Below are 11,711 nucleotides of genomic sequence, written 5' to 3'. Positions count from 1 at the left end.
GACCTTCTGTATAAAGTTCGGAGATAAGTTGCAAACGTAAGCTACAATCTGGTATACATAAACGAGAATCCTTGAAGAGAAATACCTCATGAAGTGTATAATCCCGTGATGAACCAGACTCAACGTCCTGTAGAATACGACCAAAGAAAGGGTCTATGGGATATAAATCTGTGAAAGTACTAAGACCCGGAACAGAGACGTTTAACACAGCAAGGAGTGCATGGCGTCTACTTAAAGCATCAGCAACACGGTTACTAGATCCAGACGTGTGCTTGATCACAAATGTAAACTGTTGTAAATAGCCAATCCATGAAGCATGTCTAGCTGAAACCTTGTCTTGTGTGCTAAGATGTTTAAGAGCATCATGATCTGTATACAGAACAAACTCTTTGTGAAACAGATAATGTCGCCAATGTTTGACTGCCTGCACAATAGCATAAAACTCCACATCGTACGTACTGTAACGTGACCGAGAACCCGACAATTTTTCACTAAAAAAAGCAATGGGACGTTGTCGCTGGCTTAAGACGGCACCAATGCCTGTCTTTGATGCATAATAGTGTAGCTCGAACACCAACGAAAAATCCGGAAGAGCTAATATTGGAGCTGAACTTAATTTTTTTTTTAATCACCTCAAATGCCGTAGAAGCACCTGGAGTCCACAAGAAAGAGCCTTCTTTAATACAATCGGTAATAGGTGCCATCAAGCTACTGAATTGTGGCACAAAACGACGATAAAAAGAAGCTAGCCCATGAAAGCTTCGAGTATCAGTAAGTGTTTTAGGTTCAGGCCAGGACTGAATAGCCGATACTTTGCCAGGATCAACAGCTAAACCTTCAGCCGAGACAATATAACCAAGAAAATGTACTTCCGGTGATCCAAATTCACATTTCTTCATAGTAGCGTAAAACTTGTCACGACGCAAAACAAGAAGGACCTCACGGAGATGTCGAATGTGATCCTTAAGAGACAAGCTAAAGAGCAGGATGTCATCAAAATAAACAACTACAAATTTACCGATAAAAGGGCGAAGTGCTTCATTCATAACACGCATGAAAGTGCTCGGGGCATTAGATAAACCAAAAGGCATAACTAACCATTCAAAGAGACCTTCACGAGTCTTAAATGCAGTCTTCCATTCATCTCCGGGACGTATTCGAATCTGATGATACCCACTTTTTAAATCTAGTTTAGAGAACACACTTGCTTTACCAATCTGATCAAGTAAATCGTCGAGACGTGGAATCGGAAAACGATAGCGTACAGTTATCTTGTTAATAGCACGACTGTCAACACACATGCGCCAAGACCCATCTTTCTTAGGAATAAGCAAAGCCAGAACCGCACAAGGGCTAAGACTTTCTCGCAGAAAACCCTTAGACACCAACTCCTCGACTTGGCGACGAAGTTCTTCAAGCTCACTAGGACTCATACGATAGTGGGATCTATTAGGGACAGCTGCATCCGGCACAAAATCAACGCGATGTTGGATATCTCGTAAAGGTGGTAACCCTGCAGGAAGGTCATCAGGAAACACGTCGGCGAACTCATGAATCACGTCTTGAAACATTGAAGGAATAACACGTTCCGTTGGAATAGTCGCATGAGTCGCAAGCATGACAAAAACAATACCCGCATCACACATTTCAGCTTCAAAAAGGCGCTTTTGTAAGATTAAGATTGAGCTAAAGGGGGATGATACTTGAGCAGGCAACGAAGGCTTCAAAATAAAGCTGCAATTTTGAAAGCTGAAGCTGTAGGTGTTATGAAACCCATCATGTACAACCTTTCAATCAAATTCCCATGGTCGACCCAACAATAAATGGCAAGCATCCATAGGAACCACGTCGCAGTAAAGCTTGTCTTTATAAGCTTCACCAATTGAGAACGTCACAAGTGCACGTCGTGTGACACTCATGTCATTGCCCTTTTGCAACCAAGCCAATTTATAAGGGACTGGATGTGGCTCATCGGGAATACTCAGCTTTTTAACTACAGACTCTGCAATAACATTCTCACAACTACCCGAATCAATTATGAAATTACAAACCTTACCACAAATCGTACACAGTGAATGAAAAAGGTTATGACGTTGGGGAGCCTCAGATTGGCTACGTGGTGCTAAGCAAGAACGTCGTAACATCAAAAGTTGACCTGAATCTGCTTCTAATTCCTCCGTAACAACTGGATCCTCCTCATACTCATCATATATTACTTCAACATCACGCCCAGTATCATCAAGTAGTAGTCCTCTTCGATTGCGTGTCGGACAAGCAGACTGACGATGCCCCGGTTCTCCACAAGCAAAACAACGGAGAGTTCCCGTACGGACTGGTCGGTTCGTGTCAACAGGAACAATAGCTGTCTCCTTAGCTGGAACAGGAACAGTGACTTCTGGAGCAAAAGGAGTAGCAGGGGAAGGTTGTCGATTCAGGCGAGAAGAACTCCAACCCGAATAATTGCCTTTGGTCTGTGTTTCAATGGTGATTGCTTGTTGATGAGCTTCGGCAATAGAAAGAGGGTGAAACAGGTTGAGTGTGTGTTGAATCTGTTGACGAAGTCCTCCAATGAAACGAGAAATCAACTGTTGTTCTGAATCTCTAACTTCCACACGATTGATTAATAGGAAAAATTCAGTAGCATATTCTTCAACCGTACGATTCCCTTGACGTAAGTTCTGCAATTTTTGGAACAATAGCTGCTCATAATTGAATGGCAAAATTTTTTTTTGCATATGCTTACGAAGCTTGCTCCAAGATGTGATTTTCTCCTTCCCTTGACGTGAACGAGTTGTTTTCAATTGTGCCCACCACGCTGCAGCTCGATGTCGAAAACGGATCGCAATTAAAGGCACACAACGTTCTAAGGGTACACGTTTAAACTCCAGAATTTCCTCCACTGTAACAAACCAATCCAAAAGATCCTCGGGTGAAGAACCTCCATGAAACTTTGGAATCTCCAGCTTAAACCTTGATTCCCACCTCCCGTCATTATCATCTTCTCCGTTTTGACGAATAAGCTTCACCTTTTCTTCACCAAAAGGATTCTCGTCATACTCTGTTTTTTCATCTTCGTCAAAAATTTTGTCTTCCTCCGGAGCCGCTTTACGCAAACTCATCGCTTGAACCACCGTTGCTAAGCTCTGAACTTGAGCTCAAAGTTCTGTGATGGCTTGGCGGTTAAGCTCTCCCTCACTTGGCTGGACTTCCTTCTTAGGTTGCGGCATAGTTACGGATTGTAGCGGAGCTCTGATACCAACCTGGCGCAGCGTAAGAACTGGTTTGTAGCTCAATCAAGGGAATTGAATTATTCTCTTGTGACCTATTACGCTCAATCAAGAGATTTCTGTAAATCTCTTGAGACCGACTTCCTGTTTTGATGAAGCTAATCAAATCAAGACAAGGGATGAGGGACAAATCTCGTTTATTAATTATCAAAAGCTGCTTTAAAACCTTAACCCCAAGAACACTTATATAGTCTCCAACCTAGGTCACAACCTAGGTAGGAGAAGGTAAATAAAAAGACGTAAACACCCAAAGAAGTCTTTCTTAGAAAACAAGAAAAGGAAATTAACAAAAACACGTAAAAACCAATAATACGTATCTAAGCAATCAAGATGCTGCTGCATCACCAACGTTTTAATATTTTGTATGAAACGATAAGAGAAAAGAGACACAAAGCAAATATTAAACCTCAAAACAGAAGAACAGTAGAAACAAGTGTCAAGTTTTAACAACCTATACAAACCAGGGATAAACTAACTAATTGATCTCATTTTGATTCACATCACACAAAGTCAAAGCAAGCGATTGTCAAATAACACACCACATAAACAAGGGACTGAAATCAGTTTACCTTACACGTCGAGGGTTTCTGAATTCTTATTTTCTGAGAAGCTCTCCGCCGTTTACACACAGGAAATTGTTTGGCAACCCTAATTCAAAAGAATAAAGTTGTGATTAACTTATATGAAATATTCTGTTTCTAAAAACAAAAACTAATTCCCGCTGAAACTATAAAATTAGCGGGATTAGCAAAAGATTATTGAGAAAATTTTAATTCTTATTTTAACAAAAATTTCCTTTATATTTTTTGTTAAATATTACAAAAGGAATTAACTCAGAAATTAGATTTTAAGAAAAAAGATTTTAAGATATTGAGATCGAAGCAAGAAACGGAAAAAATTAGAGTAGAAATCATGACCTTTCATATTCTTCTGCTTTATCCATCAATATTGTTCACACTTTGTGCTCATTCTCTTCAGAAAACTATTCGATCACACCAGAAGAGAAAAAAAAAAAAAAAAAAACTTTTTTCTATGTGACATATTGTCCAACACCTTAGGGACGACCTAAAGCCTTCCCTTGTATCAACATCCCTGCTAAGCATTATTTACGAGCTCTGATTTTTCAGTCTCCGTTTCTTCTCGTGGATATACGCACTTCGTTGCTTGGACCTTTGTGCACACTAGTCTCGCCATCGATGCCGTACATAAGCTATCTTTTACGAAACCATACTTGGAGAAAAAGAGTGATTTAATTCTCCAACCTTCCAATTGAACAATTTCTTGTTCCAAACTTACTAGCTAGATCGATCTGGTTTTTGATTAGTAGTTTAGCTTTCTAATTAGAAAGAGAGGAAAAACTGGAGGAAGTTACGAAGACGATGTGAGAGTAGAGGAAGAAGAAACAAAGAGGTTCTATTATTTTTTATTATTAAATTGTTTTTCCACCTCTTCGATCTATCTTTTTCTTCTTGATATAGAAATTATTTTAATAATATTAAAGAGTTTCTTTGCAAGTTAACGTAACTCCTAAAAATTGAGTAAACAATTATGTCAATTATAACAATTGATGCAAAATCACATAATTTACATCACTTTTTTGTCGATGTAAACTTGTATCAATTTCTTAAGTGATGTTAGTATAAATTACTAATTACATCAATTGTTTAAGTAATGTAAATTTATATTTTGTATCAATTTTCTAAAAGTGATGTAAATTAATATATATTTGTATCAATTTTACTTAATCAATGTAAATCAATTACTAACCGCATCAATTTTTAGTAACTGATACAAAAAAAAAAAAAATCTAACATCAATTATAATAAGTAACTCAAATTTAAATCACTTACTTTTTTGACACAAATGAATCGATGCTAGCTACCTTTTTTTGTAGTGTGCATTTAAAGAGTTATACCTGTTTTAGTGAACGTATATACAGCCAGAGTGAAGACTAGAGCCACAGGACAAAATGGTCGATCAACTCATCCCCAGACTTGAACGGACTTCAGACTTCAATAATCGACCATTTGGTCGATCAACTTGTGCTGGACTTGAACAGACTTCTGAAACTTGACCGATCGACCAAGCAATCGACCAATGGTCGATCAAATGTTATTTTTGGAACCAAAACCCAATTTGTTTCGGTTTTCTCTGATTTGTTTTATTTCAATCTGGTTTGTCCCGGTTTAGTTTCCTATTTTCTTATAAATACACTAACTACTCATTAGGAGAGATCATCTTTTGTTTTTTTAGTAGATTTTTAGAGTTCTTAAACTTGCTTACTCTTCGTTTGTTGAATGATTGAGTAGTTCTAAGTTTTTAATAATAATCTCTTCTTCATATCTTCTATTCTACAACCTCTAATTATGATTTCACAAAGATCAAACCTCTACCTTTGTGTGATCATGATCATAAGTGAGTAGTCTTATAGTGTCTTTCATTTTTGGTAGATTAGGATGATTTAGGAGTTGGGTTATGGAGTTTATGGTTATATTTCTTTAGATCCTCCCTTAATGGTTGCTAATAAAGCTAGATCAGCATTGATCATGTTGATTCTAGACTTTAGGAATTTTATGCCCAGAAGGTGTTTGATGAAATTCCTAAACCTAAACTTTTAACTTTTAAGTTCTTTGCGATCCTTACCTTTGAAAATTGTTTACTAGTGTGCTTAGTGGCTAGATTGACTTGATTGTAATGCTTATTGATCATTTAATTGCCTTTGGAAAAAGTTGATGATTGATTGATTAGTAAAGGGATTAATGTCATGGAAATGTGTTAGTCTTGCTTAGTGTTCTGATATATCATGGTTTTTGTGGTTTTTAACCATGATATAAAAAGTCTTTTAGTGTCTTTTGATGTGTTTCTAGGATGTTTTTAAGTCTTAACAGGTTTTCTAGGATTTTGGCATGAAATGAGCAAAATGAAGCAATTTGGATCGTTTTGGAGCATTTAACCGAAGGAAATCAATTTGGAGTCTGATCTTATGAAGAGCATCGACCGACACCCAAGGAGCATCTGTCACACCAAGTTGATCCAACACAAGAATCACAAAATTGGAAGTTTTACAAATCTGCCCTAAAGTTTTCCATATTTGCAACACAAGTCCCTGACGTGTTTTAGGACATATAAATAGTATTTTTAGGTTTTCCAAACCATTAAGTTTTATTCTAGCAAGTTTTACTTTCTTGGAACCCTGTGAGACTTTAAGAGCTTTTGGGAGAGAGATCTGAACTGCTTTGAGAGAAGAATTATTGAACTCCTTCTTACTCTTTTTAATTTCAATTGCTTATTATTCAGAATTATGTCTTGTTCTTCATTAAACATGTCTGAGTAGTTTGCTTGTTATGTTTAGGGTTTTTCACAGGGATTTTATGAATTGTTATATCTGTTTATTTAGGATTCAATATCTTTCTAGATCTTCATTATAGGTTGTTCTTCATAATTAATCCTTGATTGGCCATCTAGAATTAATAACCTATGAAAATAAATTGATATGAGAATATAATTGATTTTTCTGATAAACCTTTTGATGAGCAAAATTACTTTATGCAAAGAGATTTGATTTAGTGATTTTGTGAACAATCTAAACTTGTTTTTAAAGCTGATTTATTACCTAGAATTTTGCAAAGAGATTTAGATTTTCTGGTTTTAAATTTAGATAATATTTGCAGTGAGAACTGATTTATTTTACAAAAGTGTTTAGAGTTCTAGATTTATTCTTAATTGCTTGAATCCTATTTATTTCCTTGATTTAATAATTTGTAATTTCCTAAGAAATTCCCTAGACCTAGCTTTTTAATTCTCTGAATTTACAATATTTTGCATTGCTTTTATTTTAATTCAAATTAATCTGTTTAACTTAATTATAAAACTCTATAATTTATTGTGTAGTTTTGAGTCCTTGTGGAATTCGACCCCTAAGTATTGCAGTGATCTCTTAATTTGAGAGTGTAGCTCTAGGATAAATTTGAGCATATCAAATTTGGCGCCATTGCTCGGGACTCTTTGATCTACCATTAGATTTGAGTTTTAGATTTTCTCTAAGTTTTTCTTTTTATTTTCTACTTACACGTTTTTGGTTTTCCTCTCTTTGGAGTTTCAGGTGCATGCCTACTAGACCTCACACAAGGAGCAACAAGACTGGTCCTACTGTGAAGGTTTTAAACCAAGAGTTGGGAAAACTTGAGCGTGAGAACAGAAAAGCAGCCAAATCCTTGAAGATGGTTAACCCAATCATTCTGATGCGAGATGAGGATGGTGCTTTGAGGGATCAAGAGGGCCACTTAAGCAATGAGCTAGGCCAAAAGATTGATGCAGAAGGCAATGTGATTGCCGAACCAGTTGTCAACGAGCAGGCTGTCATCAACCAGCAAGCTGTCGCCGTTGATGATCCAAATCTTGGTGTCGATCGACACCAACAAGGTGGTATCGATCGACACCCACCTGCAGCAGACATATGTGGAGCTGCCAACCACGTCCAAACCCAGTTCGAAGACATGATCAAAACCAAGACTTGATCAGGACGATTGCTGACTACAACCGGGCGGATCTTTTGTATGAGAACCGGTCTGCAATTGTTCCTCCTCCATTCCAGAGGAATGACTTTGAGCTGAAGCCTGCTTACTTTCAATTGGTTGGGCAGAGACCTTTCTCTCACCTTCCCCATGAGAAGCCTTTGGACCACATTGAGCACTTTGAGGATCTTGTGAACAGTATCAAGGCTAATGGAGTGACTGAGGATTTCATATTCTGCAAGCTCTTCCCATACTCACTTGCAGGAGAGGCATCTTAGTGGTTGAAGCAGTTGCCGGCTGGATCTTTGACAAATTGGCATGATATCAAGGTGGCTTTCCTCAACCATTTCTATGATGATGCAATGTCAGATGAGCTGAGAGTCAAGATCTGTTCTTTCAAGCAAGGACATGATGAAGCTTTCAAGGCAGCTTGGGTGAGATTCAAAGCTTATCAAAGGGACTATCCACACCATGGTTTTTCAAAGGTACAACTGTTGAGTATCTTCTTCAGAGGGTGTGACTGGAAATATCAGTTGTCTTTAGATGCTGCAAGTCATGGGAACTTCAAGACAAGATTTCCAGAAGATGCTGAAGTTTTGATTGAGAATTTGGCTTCTAACAATAGCACTAAAAGAGCTGATGCTGAAAGAAAGAGACTGCATGGAGAGTTCGATTCAAACCAGCTAGCTTCTGTTAATGCTAAGCTGGATTCAGTACATAATCTACTTATGGGTAAGAAGTCAGTCCAATTTGCTGCTGAAGTTGAGAATTTGAGCCAGAGCCAGAGAATACAGAGGAGAATGTCAACTATGTGTATGGAGCTGGGTATCAGGGACAGAGATTTGGTAATCAGCAACGCAACAAACCTTACAATGGTGACCAGAAGCAGCAACAGAACAATGGCTATACAAGAACCTATGGGAACTCATCTTATCAGTCTCTTCCTCCTAAGAATTCTTCAGAGAGTAGAATGGAAGTCATGCTTGAGCAGCTTTTGCAAGGACAAGAGCAATTGACAGTGACATTCAATGGGAAGATTGGCAATGTCTACACTGAGCTGAAGGGGAAGATTGATGCATTGAATGTTCATGTTAAAAAGCTGGAGATTCAAGTTGCACAAAATGTTGGGTCTGTTAAACGGCAAGAGAGTGTTCTTCCAGCAAGAACTGAGTCAAACCCCATACATGCTTGCAATGCCATATCAGTGAGAGATGAAGATGATGGTGAAATTGCTTCTACAGAAAAAGAAGAGAAATCGACAAATATCTTGGTTTCAGATGATGGTGTCGATCAACACCACCTGGGTGTCGGTCGACACTCATCTCAGACGAACCCAAAATCTCCAGTTCAAGCAGCAGTTGAGAGGGTCTACAAGCCTAAGGTTCCTTTTCCCAAGCCAAGAAAGTCCAAGTAGGAGATGGAGGAAGCTAGATGCAAGGCAATGATGGACAAGGTGATGATTGAGATGCCATTGATTGATGCAGTAAAGCTTTCACCACCACTTAAGCGGTATGTGAAGAGAATGGTATCCAATGGTTTGAGCCCTGAAGAAGGAGCACTTCTTACAAAAGATGTCAGTGCAATTCTGTTGAACCAGCCTGTTTAGAGGAAAAAGGAGAGGAAGCATGAGGTGGTTGTCTCTAAGGAAGTGAGTGCAGCAATTCAGTGTAGGACCACAAAGAAGCTACATGATCCTGGAAGCTTTGTACTTGATTGCTCTATCTCCACAGGAAGGTTTGCTCACTCACTTTGTGATCTTGGCTCTAGTATCAACTTGATGCCACATTTTGTTGCAGTGAGACTTGGGATGACAGAATTCAAGCCAACTCAGATTTCTCTTATCTTGGCTGATCGCTCCCGACGTATTCCTGAAGGTGTTTTAGAGGATATTCCAATTATGGTTGGCAACTTCATGATTCCCCCTGACTATGTGGTGCTGAAATATGATACAAAGCCTAAAGATCTTCTCATCTTAGGAAGATCTTTCTTTGCTACAGCTGGTGCAATCATAGATGTGCAGAAGGGGCACATAGCACTGAATGTGGATCGATTGAGTATGAATTTTGAGATGCATAAGCTAAGGAGGGCTCCTACTATTGATGGACAGACTTTTTCTCTTGAGAAAGTTTCTACAACATGAGCAACAGGCTCAGTGTCGATCGACACAAAGGAGGCATCAATCGACACTCCTCCACATCCGAGACTAAACTTGTCCACAACTGATGCTTCAAGTCAGAAAGCTGTTCCTAGACAGAAAGGCCCCCACTCCACACTCCAAGGTCCTCAAGTAAGGCAAAGGTATGCATCTTCTTTACCCAAACCTCCTCAAATCATCATTAAGACTTTCAAACCTACAAAAACTGTTTTGCAGTTAACCAAGCCACGAGATTATCATAGAGCGCTTGTTTCTTCTGTTGATGATTTTGCAGGGCTAAAAAGAAGCAAACCCATCCCTAAATCCCGCCCGGTTCCTGTTCCTCGCATACTTCGCAAGCCTCATGCACCTAAAGCTTATACACCACCTTAGATGAAGAGGTCATTCACTCAGAGGCATTCACTGCCACATTCTGATCCACCGGATGCTTGAGCTTCAGCAAAGTCAAGCTAAAGACTGAAAACAAGCGCTTAGTGGGAGGCAACCCACTCATAGGTTTTTCTTTTCCATCTTGAGTCATTTTTTTCTTGCTTTGAGTCAGTTTGGATTAGTTTTGAATTATGAACTTCTATCTATCATGTTGCGTTTAATATTGTGTTTGAGTGATTATTAGCAGTGCTAACATCCAAGGATTGAGAGGGACACAAATTAATAGCAACTAACTATGGATTTCTGGGTAAAAACTCTGCAGACGCAGAGAGTGTCGATCGATGCCACTAGGAGTGTCGATCGACACCACCATCACAGATGAGTTAATCCGATTTTGGTTCATAGTTTCCCTACTCATTCATTTTTGCTTATTTTTCTTTTTGCTTTCCTCTTACTTGATAACACTGGGGACAGTGTTTTTTAAGTCTGGGGGAGGTTAGTTACTAACTACGTTTTTGTTTTTAAGTTTCAGTTCTGTCAGTCAAAACCATAAAGTTTGAGTCAAATTTTTCAAAATTTTTCTTTTTGTCTTTGGGAATTATGATCTTGACTAATGATTTCTCTTATTTGGCTAACACTCTAATGATTACTTGTTTATGCTTGATCTTAAAACTGAAGCTTAGAAAGACTATGAGCCTTATCAACAATCCTGAAAGCCCTTATTCAATGGATATCTGATTGATATAACGTTGTCTCAACTTTTATCAGGATTTTAACCGGACTTAATCTCTTACTTTGGGGTTGGAAATCAGTGGACTAGACTTCTTCTACAGGCCATACAAGATAATGCAATTTTTCAAAGTATGTCTTCCCTCTCTCTTCCCTTCAGTGCTTTAAAAAAATAAGAGTAAAAGATTAGATGATTTTGATCAGTTTAGAGAGGTAGGTAAATTACCTGTAACCTCATTATTCTACTCTTGAGTCATGATCACACAAAGCTCAAAAGCGAGGGGTAGGTAAATTACCGATGACCCTGGTATTCGCTTATACCTTTGATTTTTTTTAAAAAAAGAAAAAAAAAATGGAAGTGAGAAAAGGGAGAGGAAAGGAGATGTAAGAAGAATGTCTTGGTTTAAAGAGAGTCCATATGCCACTGATCGATACACAAGGGTAAGAACTCACCTGTACTTGCTTTAATATTGACTAATGAGATGACAATGGAGATTTCAGAGATTCTAAATGATTGTGGGATTTGATTAAGGAATGTTGATGCTTATCATGGTTAAGTATAAGTAGTAAGTTCTTGAGTCAGGTAAATGAAGAGTGCAAATAAGAATCATCATGCAGTTGAGTGAGTTCCCAGTTTTCAAACCTCTTTCACAAGTC

The 11,711-nt window shown here is 38.3% G+C and overlaps 1 protein-coding gene and 1 pseudogene across 1 annotated transcript; both read right to left on the bottom strand.

Annotated features, from left to right (window-relative positions):
- Window positions 1-4,710, bottom strand: part of LOC104733764 — a 17,516-nt pseudogene extending 12,806 nt beyond the window's left edge.
- LOC104732469 lies at window positions 12-3,936 on the bottom strand. The gene is made up of 2 exons (XM_010452019.2): window positions 3,857-3,936; window positions 12-3,371 (listed from the first exon to the last, which is right to left on the bottom strand). Exon 2 carries the CDS (start codon window positions 3,117-3,119, stop codon window positions 1,791-1,793), a length of 1,329 nt encoding a protein of 442 aa, XP_010450321.1. The 5' UTR covers window positions 3,120-3,371; window positions 3,857-3,936; the 3' UTR covers window positions 12-1,790.

Source organism: Camelina sativa, chromosome 12, assembly GCF_000633955.1.
Source record: "Camelina sativa cultivar DH55 chromosome 12, Cs, whole genome shotgun sequence".
Taxonomy (NCBI): Eukaryota; Viridiplantae; Streptophyta; class Magnoliopsida; order Brassicales; family Brassicaceae; genus Camelina; species Camelina sativa.
Note: the sequence above shows the minus strand (reverse complement) of the source record. Positions and strands in the feature narration are given on the sequence as shown.

Bases quoted from the DNA above. Each gene is read 5' to 3' on its own strand.
- LOC104732469 (XM_010452019.2), bottom strand. From the start codon at position 3,119: ATGAGTTTGCGTAAAGCGGCTCCGGAGGAAGACAAAATTTTTGACGAA.